Source organism: Limulus polyphemus, unplaced genomic scaffold (genome assembly GCF_000517525.1).
Source record: "Limulus polyphemus unplaced genomic scaffold, Limulus_polyphemus-2.1.2 Scaffold4151, whole genome shotgun sequence".
Taxonomy (NCBI): Eukaryota; Metazoa; Arthropoda; class Merostomata; order Xiphosura; family Limulidae; genus Limulus; species Limulus polyphemus.
In genome coordinates, this window is record NW_013669761.1 from 81,513 (window position 1) to 96,026 (window position 14,514).

The following is a 14,514-nucleotide window of genomic DNA, read 5'->3' on the forward strand; positions in this document are numbered from 1 at the left end:
AATACAAAATAATCACAGGTTACAACATAAGCATCAATAAACAAGTTCCTAATACAAAATAATCACAGGTTACAACATAAGCATCAATAAACAAGTTCCTAATACAAAATAATCACAGGTAACAACATAAGCACCAATAAACAAGTTCCTATTTTATTTAGGTTAATATTTTAGCATTATCAATAACATTATCCTCAAAAATTTTAAATTTAAATTTATAATCTTCAATTTTCTCTCTGTAATTTATATGTTTTTACAGTTTTACATTTTGTTTATTACAAAAACTGTAGATGTCATGGTTAATATCTTGGACAATGAACAAGACTATCATCAATTGAGAAATACATTAACCACTACCTACCTCTCCCCTTACATAACTTTTAACAGTTTTCTTTTTTTTCAAACCCAAATTCCCAACATTGTCTGGTTTTGATTCAATCTTAATACAACACTTGTTCCTTTGGTGTTATATCCACTGCACATTTAGGTCACTTTACCTCTATCAGCCTACTGTTTTCAAAATACTATTAGGAGTTGCTGTGAGGTAGTCATATTGGTTATCAATAAATAAATCACAGGTATCAACAATTATGCCTTTCTTTCCTTCATATTCTTTAATTGCTATTTTTCAAAATTTCTCCCATAACTATCATCTATATTGGCTACTGAAAAGTAACTGTTTCACTGTGCCTTTATATGAAGTAGTCTCTCTCATTTTACAAGAACATCTCCAAAGTTTGAAATTGCAAGTTATTTCTTTGCTCATTCATCCATTCCATACTATCACAGTGACTTTGAGTTTTCTTTGATGATACATTGATCTTCAGATGAAAGCTGAAGAGACTGTAGAAAAGTCCTCTTTTTTGGTTTCATATATTTGATCAGGAAGATCATGCTGTTGGCATTTCCATTCACAGAATTTATCACCTTTGGCTGCATTTAGTTGTTTAAATTACGATTTTTTATTCTGTTCTTGCTTTCAACTGTTATGATATATCTTTTGCATTTCAGCCTACCCTTTTACTTATGAGAACTGCATTTCTTTACAATTATGGAGGCACTTTTACATGTTGTTCACTTCAGTACCCAACAATGTTACTTAGGACCAAAAGCTGTGTGATAACACAATATTGTGGCATTGATATCCATATAAGCCTCACTAAGATGTTTTGAGCTGTTTGCCACTAATGAATTTGACTACTAGCCACATGTATATTTCTGCACAAAATAATCAAGAGCATCTAAAATTTATTTCTTTACACTTTGTTCAATATCTAAAAACACAAAATAAGCTATTACATAATTCTAATTCTTGACTTGATTTTATGGCTCCTTATTTGTTTATGTATTGAGATTAGTCGTCTAATACAACATTTCATCCTTTCAATTCGTGGACAACTAAGGAAATGGTCATTAGAGGCTGATTTCTTAGCAATGGCATATAGATCTTGTGCAAAATTTCACTGTGTGTTTAGCATATTCTATTTTTGTAACATGCCTGCTTTAAGAATATTTTTCCAAGACTACTTTTATGCTGTGGAGTCCCACCTCCAATGACATGAAACTACCTCAAACCATGCATTTCCTCACTTTCTTGAGACTTTTCAACAATATGTGCTTTTATGAGCATCGAGACATGGTTCCAATTTCTCCAATATTTATATTGTTGTTTAATTTGTGATTGACTTAATGAGTATGCACACTACAGAATTTACTTCTCAACACAAGGAATAAGAGCTTTTCAGTCCTTGCACTAAAAATGATGGTACAACTTGATTTTGCACTATACCTATGCTACTAGCTTCTTTGTGACCATACCCCATGAACAAGAACACTGATCAACAGGAAATCCTCACTGTCTATTTTGCCAGGGGCAACAGCATGATTATTTTATTCATTTCCAGCTTCAATAATGTCTTCCAAGAGTAAATGTTCCCAAATCTATCAAGCACAAAAAATACCACAATAAATTAATTTATTTCTTTGATTTATCCAAAATAAATATAATATATATATATATAACTATTTATATTTTGATGTAAAATTCAGATACTTCCATTCTACTTCATTACCAAACATACATCAATTAGTTCACTTCAGTACCCAATAATGTTACTTAGGACCAAAGCTGTATGATAACACAATATTGTGGCATTGACATCCATATAAGCCTCGCCGAGATATGTGACAATTAGTTTAATATTTATCTCCTTTCTCAGAATAGCAATCTTTTATGTGAAGCACATATTTAGTGCAGTTTATAATTGTATCTGTATTCATACAGTGACTTAGTGTCCCATAGCAAAAGTAACATTATCAAAATTAATAGTAGACAGCCAATTATTCAAAGAGTACATGGTGCATATTACAAACATTTTCAGTTACACAAACCCAACAGACTCATCTCACCCAACTTTCTTTCCTTCCTTAGATACATATTCAAACTCACAGTTGGGACCGACAAAGAGAGCATTTCTTAAAGCTGAGCATGACTTTTGCCTATACTGACATTACCCAATATTGCGAAATTGCTAGGTCCAATTTTGTTCTTTTCTTGACTGGATTTGCTGACTTTTTGACACACTTGATGTGTTAGCATTTTGCTAGAGGTGTGACAATTTTCACATTCCAAAGTAAGCGTATTCTTCAGATCCAGTTGTCCTTCTCGTGCAAACTGGAACATTTCAAAGGATTATTTGGAGATTATAAGAAAATAAAGAACATATACATGCAGACACTTGTGAATAAAATTTCCAGGGAAAACAGCCAGCAGCACCCTCCTACAATTCTTGGACTACTCTTTATCAATGAATAGTAGGATTTACAATCACATTACAAAGGACAAGCATATTCAGCACTGACATGTAGAGTCAGTTCAACAACCTGTAATTCAAAAGTTGAGCATTATACCGCCATGCCATGTGGCCTCATAAATACATGGAATGTGAAGAGCAATATGATAAACATATAATTATCTACAAGTTTTCTGCATAAACAATATGGCTACTTTAGAAATATACAATTGTAATAATGGTAGTAATTGTAATGACATCATAACCCAAGTACACTGTTTATATTTGAATACATAATTTGGAAATTAGGAGATGAAAAAGGATGCATGAAAAAAAGTTGGCTGAAAATGTACAAATTAAAAGTAAAGATATCTTTAAAAATATTAAGGGTAAACAAAATGTTAGAATGGGGGTAGGACCCTTGAAGGATGATAAAGGAAGTCTAGAATCTGATGATTGTAAGATGATTGGGTTATTAAATTTTGCTTTTTCTTTGGTTTTTACTAACAAAGATTTAAGAAGTATTCAACATCTTGAACAGTTGATAAACAGAAACAAGATCAAACAAAACCAGCGCATTAATTCTGAGCTGTTTAAGAAAAAATTGGGAAGTTTAAAAAACAATAAGGCTCCTGGGCCAGATAATATTTTCCCAAGGGATTTGAAAGGTGTTAAAGATTGAATATACGAGCCACTTACTACTGTTTTTTTTTTTTAAGTCCTTGAATAGTGAGCAGGTACCAGAGGATTGGAAGTTAGCTAATGTAACTCCTCTTTTCAAGGGAGGTGATAAAAATTGTCCCAGTAATTATAGACCCATTAGTCTTACACTGTTAAAAAATGCTTAGCAAAGTAATTTAACAAAGTTTAGAATTTTATTGGATAGTCATCATGGTTTCACTAAGGGAAAATGTTGGCTTACAAATTTTTGACATTCTCTGAAAAGGTTACTGCTTTGGTGTATCTTGATTTTTAGAAAGCATTTAACAAGGTGCAACATAAAAATGTAAAAAAAAATTATCTCATTAGGTGTGGAAGATAATTTAACAAATTGGATAGAAGAGTGGCTGGATGGAAGAAATCAGAGGGTTGTTACAAATGGAGCTCAGTCAAACTAGATTAATTACACAAGTGGAGTATATCTCAAGGCTCAGTCTTAGAACCATTGCTCTTTTTGATTTACATCACTGACATAGATGAAGGAATAGTCAATAAATTATTTAAATTTGCAGATGATATTAAGGTCTTGGATGTTGCTAGCTGTGAAGAGAATGCCGCTGATTTACAAAACATTTAGATCATTTAGCGAGTTAAGCAAATAAATGGCAGATGGGTTTTAATTATAATAAATGCAAGATAATGCATGTGGGTTATCATAATTTGAATCATAAGTATAATTAGTGTTATGAAGGAAAGGGATCTTGGTGTCATAGTCGATCAGTCTCTAATGCCATCCAAGCAGTGTGCTGTTGCTAGTAGTAGGGCAAATAGGATTTTAGGTTGTACCTACAGTAATATTGAATACAAGTTTAAAAAGGTTATAATTTCATTGTACAGGTCACTGGTTAGGCTGCATTTGGAATACTGTGTTCAGTTTTGGGCTCCTTACCTTAGGAAAGACATTGAATTGTTGGAAAGGGTTCAGAGAAGGGTTACTAGAATGGTGCTTGGGATGGTAAGGTTGTCATACGAGGAGAGGCTGAAATCTCTCAAATTATTTTCTCTTGAAAAAAAGAAGAGTTAGGGGGGGGGGGATCTGATTGAGGTGTTTAAGATTGTAAAGGGAATTAACAGTGTTGATGCATCATCTTTTTTTCATATTCAACAGTGAGAATAGTAAGACTAGGTGACACAAATATAAATGTTGGCAAGGTAGGAATCATCTTCAGCTAAGACAGTTTCATTTTTCTAATAGGGTGGTTACCCTTTGGAATGGATTGTCTTCGGATGTTGTAAAGGCAGTAAATTTAAGGAAAAGCTTGATAAGTATATGAATGATATGGGCTAACTTTAACACGATTTTTTTAAAATTACTGTAATCTAGTTTAGAGGATGTAACAGCCAAGATGGACCAATAGGTCCCATGTTATCCCAAAACATTATGTTATGTTGATTTTTGGTACAAGTTAGCATGACACTCATACTGTGTTTGTTAATTTGTCAGCCTTAATAACAATCAATCTTGATAATTTTTTTATTACTAATTGACTTTTGCTACATTAAAAAAGTTATTAAAATTATTACATTTACAGTATGTTAATGCCAAACTTCATTCTTTATTAGAAAAACAAGGACACACATTGTTGCCTACTATGGACTGTAGACTAACAAACCAGATATACATGACATGTTTGAAGTGCTTTTTTTTCTCTTTCTATTATGTACATACTTGTCTTCATCCAAGTTCTTACTTCTTGGATAAAGTGCCTAATGTCCACAGTTCTTCTAGCTTTCGTAAATTAGGATCTGACGAAAATTTCACCTCTTATGCAATGGCCATATATGTATCAAAGAATGAAGACTGGAAATCTTTCACACTGAAAACACATGTACATACATAAACATTATATACATGAAAAAAAAGTAATTAGGAACAAACACATGAAAGTTTTTGTTGGTATTTGGTACTCGAGTACGTATCTGGTATGAATTATCAAATATTCCAACTTCCATCAAGGAAAATAGAATTCCTTGTAATTTTTTTTTTTTTTTTGATGAAACAAAAAAGTTAGTTTTCCAATTTTGTAAAAGTCAAAATATAACTTACCTTAGGTTTGGATTATGAGAAACAGTATTTGTTTTTTTCTTCCCAATACCAAAAAGACCATGTTTACTCTATTTCTTCATACATGAAAATCCTCTGTTTTTCTTTGGGAAATGTGGAATTTTTTTAAACAAGTTCTGACTCAGCTGCATTTGAACTAAGGAGAACAATGGTAAAAAATGGAACTCAGATCATTGTAAAGATGTTTATTTTATATTAGTGTGATTAGGGTGTGGGGGGGGGGGCTCTTTCCTTTAAGGACCAACCAGAAACCAAGCATGGAATTGGCTCACTTAGTTTCTGCTCAATAGTGGAAGCCAGAACAATGACCTTTGATAAAAATAGAATACAAGTTTCTTGAACCACATACTTGGTCAAGAACTTGAAGTATGACATCAATGAAATGAAATTAATTATGTTTTTCTCATGTTAAGTGTGTGACAACACAAATTTCATTGAGGCATTCATATAAGATGAAAAAAACATTTGTAAACATAATAGAGAATATTATAGGTGTTGACAACTGCTTAAAATTTGCAGTGCTCAGAGTTCAGATGATAACGTACAAATATACTCAAAGTACTGTGTATGATAAAATCATGTTGAGCATTATTTTGTGTCTATTTGAAAATACTGATGACTCAATTGAATTTTGATCATTTTTTACTTTCTTATAACTGAATGAAATTTTTATGATGAGTAAATTGCCATCAAACTAGAAACAACTTACTAATGTTTTTATATGGAAATCTCAAAGCTTTCTAAACAGAGAAAATGGCAGTGTCACAATAAATGTGAGAAAAAAACTAAATACACTCATTTTGTAATCATAACAAAACATAGAAATACAAAGAAATGCTTCTTGCCCATAAAGTCACAAGCTTTATCATATTCATTTTACTCGTATGTTACTTATTATTATTTATTTCACTGTAATTCTCATCCTTTCCAGATTTTTAACAGTCTTCATTAGATCTGAAAAACTGTCTAAATAAAATATGCTTTCTTGAGGACTGAACAATCTCATCCCATCCCTTTTTTTGTTGGGTTATCATTACAAAGCAGACTCAGTTCCCTTGTAACTGGACAATGTAACTTACCATAGATACGTGACACTGAGTACTGTTGGATTACTACCGTATGGAAATCACCAGCCTATTCAATTTGTTTCACTAATGCACTGCACCAGTGACAGCAAAGGAAACCACAGCTATCTCAAATTACGTAAGGAGGGAAAACATATCTCAGATCTGTGAAAAGTCAAAACTTCTGCCTTGTCTTGATTCTAACTTATCTGAATACTCAATTCTGTGACCTGAAGGTTAAATACTTGTGATTCACCAGAGATATTTCTGTGTAATGAGAATAAACTACTTGTTATAAATTAGCTTTGCTTAGATGAAATGTTGTTTACTTGGAATAAGTGTCACTACCCATACACAGTAAACTGACACCTTTGTGCTTTATCTGTTTATTTTGTGAAAACTTCATTACACCAGTGTTGACCTAGGATAAAACATAATGCCAACAGTTACAAAATTATACCTTTAGAATACTTACTGATATGTGACCTTGTTTAGGTATCATCACACAAGAAAATATCAGTACCAAAATTGTTTGTATTATAGAAGAACTGTATGAAGTATTTTGTGTTGGCTATATTTTTCAAATAAAGAGGTCAGTTTGCAGTTCCAACTTCATCTCCAGGTATTTCAAGAAAATGGCCATCTCTTTGTTTAAAATTTTAAAAACTGAAATGTTTTACATACAGAAGAAAAACTGAAATTTTGTAATTAACACTAACAGAGTTATAGTTGCAGGCAGTGTTCAGTAGAATCAATAGCTGGACTAAAGAGAAAGCTATCATAAAGAGATTACTGGGGAGGAACATGGCAATGAATGAACACATGTGAAAGATATGTAAAGATGAATTTCCAAATTCAATTAATTAAAACTGAAAATGGCTAGTGGGAATAACTTGAAGTAATATACAGAAATGTATTACACAAAGACAGATGGATGAGAACCTGGGAATATTTCTTTAGTTACAAACTAAAGAAGTGTTTTCTTACTTTATCTGTATATATTATGTGTGCATGTCATTTAGACATCAATGATTACAGAGTTTTTCTCATGAAGAACTGTTTGCTTGTAATAATATTATAGACATATTATATATATGTATGCTTTTATCTTTATGCATACTAATAAACTGAGTCTGATTTTTTCAGACTATATTATATTAATTAACAATTATATGAATTAACAACACAATATTAATAATTTTGATATTTTTCAGTACAAGTATTTTGATACCATCATAAATGCTAAATATAACTTGTATTTGTTATTGGACTTTCTGGTATGTCTTGTTTATACTTAAATTTATAATTCAATTATTACATGTCAAAAACAACCAAAGTTTATGATGACTAATGGCAAAAAAAGCACTCCTTCAGCTTTTAACACAGAATTTATTTTTGACTTGTATGTAGACTGCATTTCTGAAATATATATTACCTCTGTCCAGTTTCTTGTGTCTACAGAATTCCATATACTAATGTTGCTGCCTTTTTCCATGGGTTTGGTATGTTTCATATGGTCTACATAAATTTGAATTATATATCGTATGTCATCTTATAGAGTGAACAAATATGCACTAAAAGAAAGTTACATTACATAATTTTTGAAGAATTTTGTGTATCTATATAAATATAATAATACTGTCTATTGCCTGCTCATGTAACTACTTTGCAGGATGTGGATTGATCTTCACCAAATTGATATGGAGGTTCATTAGGTCCATGCAGGGGTATATACAAATTTTCAGTTTTGCATTTTGCAGTTTGTATGGGCATTTTTGCATTTTTTTTTACCATTACTTCACCCCCTGTGAATTGATCTTCACCAAATTTACCATGAAGGTTTGTTGAGTCCATGCAAACTTGTGGTTTTAAATTTCGTGTTTTGCAGTTTTTGTAGGCACTTATGCATTTTTTACAATTACATGTAAGGGAAGCAACTTTATGTCCTAAGCTAACCTTTCATTAATCACGAATTTACATAACTTCAATCCAGAGGACGGGTACTCCAGCCGGTATGAAATATTGCCATAGAGCTGTTTGTGTCAAGCACATCTTTTTGTATTCTGTGTAATTCATCCACACATAATAGCTTGCTACCATTGAATATTTAGTTTGTAAGTCAAACCAATGATGTTTACAGCTAGAGTTATTCACATGACATTACTAAATGATTGACTAACCAATTACAGAAGTGTATTTATGTGCTTTGAGCTAGAGCTGAAGTTCATTAGTCACAAGACAGCAGTTTCCAACAAGGTGTTGGGTGCTGAAAACTCCACCCACCTTTCATTTCTAAACAAATCAAATCACTAGCCAGAGGTGAATTTCAATGCACTACTGCTGCCTTCTATAAAGTCGAGCTTATTACCTGAATTGGTTATATCAAAAATTTAATCTGGAATTTTCAGTTTCATGAAAATAAAATAATTATAACAGTCAGTTGAAAAAAAGCAAAATATTTTCAAACTGTAAAATCACTTAAAGTAAAAAGATTTCTGATTACATACAGCACAGAATATTTGGAGATATATCTGACAAGTTAATAAAAATATTTTATGGCAATAAAATCATATTAAAGAAATATTTTTTTACCATTGTTCAAGTTAATCCACAGCTCTACTATGGTATTATTGTATTTTTGATAGAATAACTATTTTTTAACTCTACCTGCTGTAGTAGATTTTCCAACTCCACCTTTTCCAGAAGCAACAACTATAACTTGTTTTACTCCAGCAATTGGCAATTTCGTTGGTAAACCTTTTGGTGCTTTTGGATTATGGTCATTCTCTCTTGACTGCTGTGGAAAATAATAACTTTCATATACAAGTACTAATCCAGAATATCAAAAATTGATCTAAGTTAAATACACAAAAGGTATAGTAAATGGAGAAACTTTTTTAATAAGTCACAGATATAACTAGCTGTTATCATCACAACTAAACTTCCAAAGTTACAGGTATCTATGGAAAAAAAAAATACACTATAGAATCCCTCTTTTTGTTTTTCTTTTCTACAATAAACTAACACTTTTCTTTTTCAGACCAAAAACTTCATTGTATAATCTTATACAAGATTTTGGTGAGACTTCGTGAAAAGTATTAATAGATTTTGGTCTCTTTACTGTAGGAAGGATATCAACATGATGGAAAGAGGGCAAAGGAATCTGTGCTAGGCCACATACATCTGTACCTTATTCACAGTAATGACACTGATAGATGTATAGTTGAGAAATTCATCATGGTTTCATGTTTAATGTAAAAGTGGTAGAACTAGGCAACACAAATTTAAGGTTTGGCAAAGTAGAAATCATGTGCAAATTGGGAAGTTTTATTTGGAATAGATTGACTTCCAATGTATTTCAAGAAAGAGATGAGTACTTGGGGTGGGGTGTTAGGGCTAGATACAATAAGACAGAAGTTTCTTGAAATGAATGGGACAGCCATGATGGGTCAAATTGCTCCTTATTGGTCCCCAAATCTTGTATAAGAATCATAGACTTGGCTGTCTGTAATGAGAATGCTACGATCTTAGAGACTTAGATCACTTGGTTAGTCAAATAAATATGTAGTAGATGACATTTAATGTTGTTAAGTGTGAGGTTAAATTACACACACAAATTACATTGGGCTATGACTGCCAAAGTATCTGCTTGAACGGGCAAAGAAAATCTCTAAAAATATATGTAAAAAAATAAATATAAATGAATACAAAACATACTTAAAACTTATTACAAAGTTGATCTGAAGTTTCAAACTATTCCATCCAGTAGATTTTTTTGTTTGTTTCTTTTTGCAATGCAATAAAACAAACCTTACAACAAGTGCACCAAATCAACACATCCATGACTTTGAGGGTTGAATTATAACTATCAAGTTGATGGAAATCAATTAAAGTGTGTTATGGAAGAAAAGTATCTTATTTTGGTCAAACAGTCTCTTAAGACTACCACACAGTGTAGCCAGGGAAAAAGCAAATAGGATTTTGGGTTGTACCAACAGGAATGCTAAATATAAGTCAAAGTTATAGTTTCTTTCTACGTATCTCTGGCTAGGCCTCATTTATAAATTTGTGTTGTTCAGTCTTGGGCTCCTTATTTTAAAAAAGACACCAAGTTGTTTGAAAACGTTCAAGGGAGGGTTACTAAAATGATATCTAGGACAAAAGGATTGTGATATGAGGACAGGTTAAAGTCCTTAAAATTATCCTTTTTTGAGAATAGAAGTGTCAGAAATGATTTAACTGAAGTGTTCAAAATTATAAAATGGATAGGACTGATGCATCATCTTTTTACATGTTTAAGTGGTTGGATTAGGGGACATAGATTTAAGATTTGGCAGTGTACTAGTTGATCTGAAAGTTAAAACAAATAAGTCAACCTTTGGAATAAGCTGTCTTCAGACATGGTAGATGCAACAGGGTTGGGAGAGTTCAAGAGAGAGGGATTTGATGAATACTTGGGGAGTTAAGACTGGATATAGGCAGATGGGTATTCAATGAAATGAATGGGACAGCTATGAAGACAAAGATGCCTCTTGTCCTTCAAATGTTATGTTATTTAATATAAGGGAGAATTCAGTTAATTATGTGGATGACGAAAATGACCTTAAGGTATTTTTGATACAAATATTAAGTCACTGATACAGTGGTTTGTTGCAAACAGTAAAGTTAACAAAATCTTGGATTTCATATATAAGAATACTGATTACAGCCTACAAGTCTAAAGAGATTGAGGCTTTTTTTGTACAAGTCATGAAATATCTCATAGTACTGTACACAGCTTTGATCTTTTCTCAAGAAGGTTTGTTTATTTGTTTGAAGTTATGCACAAAGCTACATAATGGGCTATCTGTGCTTTGCCCACCATGGGTACCGAAACCCGGTTTTTAGCATTGTAAGTCCGCAGACATACTGCTGTGCCACTGGGGGGGTCTCAAGAAGGACAATGAAAATGAAATGTTGGAAAGAGATATGAAAATGGTTACTAGAATGATTTCAACGATGAATTATCATATGATATGCTAAGATCTCTTAACCTGTTCTCTCTACCAATCCCTCTCAATACATTTAGTTTTAATAAAGCCAAGGTTATCTCTTACCCTGTCTGTCATGTCAGACTTTAAGTTTTAACTTTGAAGTTTACTGTGTAGTCTTGGTATAGTTTAAATGCAAGGCCGAATTAAAAGGCGGGGCAAACAGGGCAGTTGCACAGGACCCCCAAAAAATTAAAAATAAAATTAGATGGGGAAAATGAATAGATACAGTAAAACAAAAATATAGATCCATTTTTTGAAAATAAATAGGTTAACTTTTCAAGTCTATGAATGGCATTGTTTTTGAGTCTATTTTTTAGTAATATTTTATATTGGTTCTTAGTTTTACTCTTTTTTTTTTTACCCCACTTAGATTTCTGCACAAAAAAAATCTATGAAACTTGGGCGAAGTAGATCGAATGGCATACCATACGAAAAGTATAAAAGTACCAAAAGGGACCCAAAAATTTAACGAGCAAAACTAAAATGAATCCTTGCCCTGGACCCCCTTTTTTTAAGTTCTGCCCTGTCTAAAAGTACACGCGGTTTTTAAGTTATAATTCTGCAACAAATCACTATAAACCTATACAAAGGTATACTTACTGGAGAATAACTGTTTACTGACAGTAGATACCTTGATTTTATTTTAACGACACATTTTGTTTGGTAAGCATTATTACTTGACTGAAGAAAGGTCAATCCTGTCTTTAAGTTTAATTTACAAAATATTGTCATCGTTGTGGGCACACTAAGAATGTAAATTAAATAAACTCCACCTGGTAGTGGTAAGTTTTATATACATGCAATTACGAAATTAATATGAATACAAAAATGCTTCCCAGCAGAAAGTTTGAAGCCATATACGTTAACGCTAAAAATCTAGGTTTCGATAACCGTGGAGGGCACAGCATAGATAGCCCATTCTGGAGTATTTTGTGCTTAACAACAAACAAACAAAACTAATTCGAAGTATATATCTAAATAATAAGCAGTTTCTATTTTCGTGTCACTCCGTCATCAACGCCTTTTGTAGCGAGTTCGAAAACTAATAGTAATAGTTAACCGGTCGGAGGTAGCAAGAAGAATATTCATCAAAATTCAAAATAAATTTTAATTTTGAAATTATTTAAAACTATTAACATGGAAACTATATTAAATAAAGTTACTTCCGTTTTTCAATTCACATTATCGTCCATTCAGAAAACATTTCACACTTTTAAAGGACAAAAAGGAGTTTATTAGCCCATAAAGGACGTCTCTTTCAGCTCCCAACTATAACCACCCCTCACTACTGATGTGTTCATCTAATCTTTTCTTTAACTCAGTTATATTTTCTGCCTCCACCATTGAAAGCAGCTCTTTGCAAAAGCCAATCACTCTGTTTGAAAAGTAATACTGTAAACTGCAGATGACTCCTACGCTGCCAAAATTTGAATTTATGACCCGTTGTCCTATTCTTTTTACTGCTAAACACAACAAAGTTTGATGGATCTATATTATCAATACTCTTGATAATATTAAACACCTCAACCAAATCCTCTCTGAACCTTCTCCTCTCCAGAGAAAACACATTTAGAGATTTTAGTCTCTCCTCACAGGACAATCCCACCATCCGAGGTATCATTCTAGTGGCTCCACTCTGAACCTCTCCAACAATTCAATGTCCTTCTTGAGAAAGGGAGCCAGAAACTGTACATAATACTCTAAATGAGGCCCTATACTATACAATGAAACAATAATATTGTTACGTCTCCGTTTGTTAATTGATTTTTCGTAACTTCGTTCCGACGAAACTTTAGCGACACAAATCTTTACTTAATAAAACTGGTTTATTATTTCCGAATACAACTTTACGATACACTTATTTTCAACAATCACGCTAAAACAAACGCTATATCAACAAACGTCAACAATACTTCTGACTGCAGTTCAATTACTCACTATCTACACACACATTACATTCCCGTCACGTTGTCACCCTCTTTTATACATCAGACTACCCTATATCTAGTAAATGCTAGAGCATTCGCCAAAGTACAGGATAGTTCTAGAAAGTACAGGGCGTGAGAATAGTCACGTGATCTCGATGACGCAACAATATCCATTGCCTTGTATTCAAGATTTTTTTGATGCTACCAAAAATCTTACTAGCCCTATTACTACCTACAATACACTGTTTAGATGTGATTTTTAAGTCACAACACCAGGGTCTTTTTCTTCAACCACAATATTTAATGTATTCCCATTTAAATTGTAACAGTAATTTGAATTGTGAAAACCTATGCATCACCTTACAGTTTGGATAGTTAAACGTGCAATTATTACGTGGTTGATGTTTTTATTCTTTATATATATAGTTCAAAATGTCTCTCAAAATCTGGGCTCTGAATCTGCTTTTACACATTTTCTAACACACGAAGTTGCATATCAGAGATGTGTTTCAGCTGTGGAATGATTTGGTTAATGCATCAAATTATTGTAGCAATTTTGAATCATACTAAATGAGTGTTTAAATGTTTAAGTTTTAACTTCTTTTTATTTGAAACCTACATAATTATTTTATGGTATTTGGCCCAAACTAGCCACTACTCGACATAATTTGATGTTAGAAATCCTCATTGGCTCTAAAGTCAAATACAATTGATTAGAGTTTGGAATCACTAAATTTTTATCTAGAATAGAAGTTATGGTCAAGTACATGAAATCATGATTCTGATGGTGGCCATATTGGAAAATGGTCTCTATAAACATACTGACACCATAATTTGATTCCACTGCAATTTGTACAGTGATTAGGAAGGTCCATTCAACTTAAATCTACCAAACCTTTTCTGTATACTCGG

General features: G+C 32.3%; 1 protein-coding gene across 1 annotated transcript in view; it reads right to left on the reverse strand.

The window, feature by feature from the left end:
* LOC106470664 (iron-sulfur protein NUBPL-like) overlaps positions 1-12,454 on the reverse strand; it is a 35,988-nt gene extending 23,534 nt beyond the window's left edge. Inside the window, exons 1-2 of the mRNA XM_013931229.2 lie at positions 12,275-12,454; positions 9,309-9,438 (exon numbers count right to left, since the gene is read on the reverse strand). Coding sequence (XP_013786683.1) covers positions 9,309-9,438; positions 12,275-12,406 — 262 coding nt within the window. The 5' untranslated portion in view covers positions 12,407-12,454. The remainder of the gene's footprint in view (positions 1-9,308; positions 9,439-12,274) is intronic.
* Positions 12,455-14,514: the final 2,060 nt, after the last annotated feature.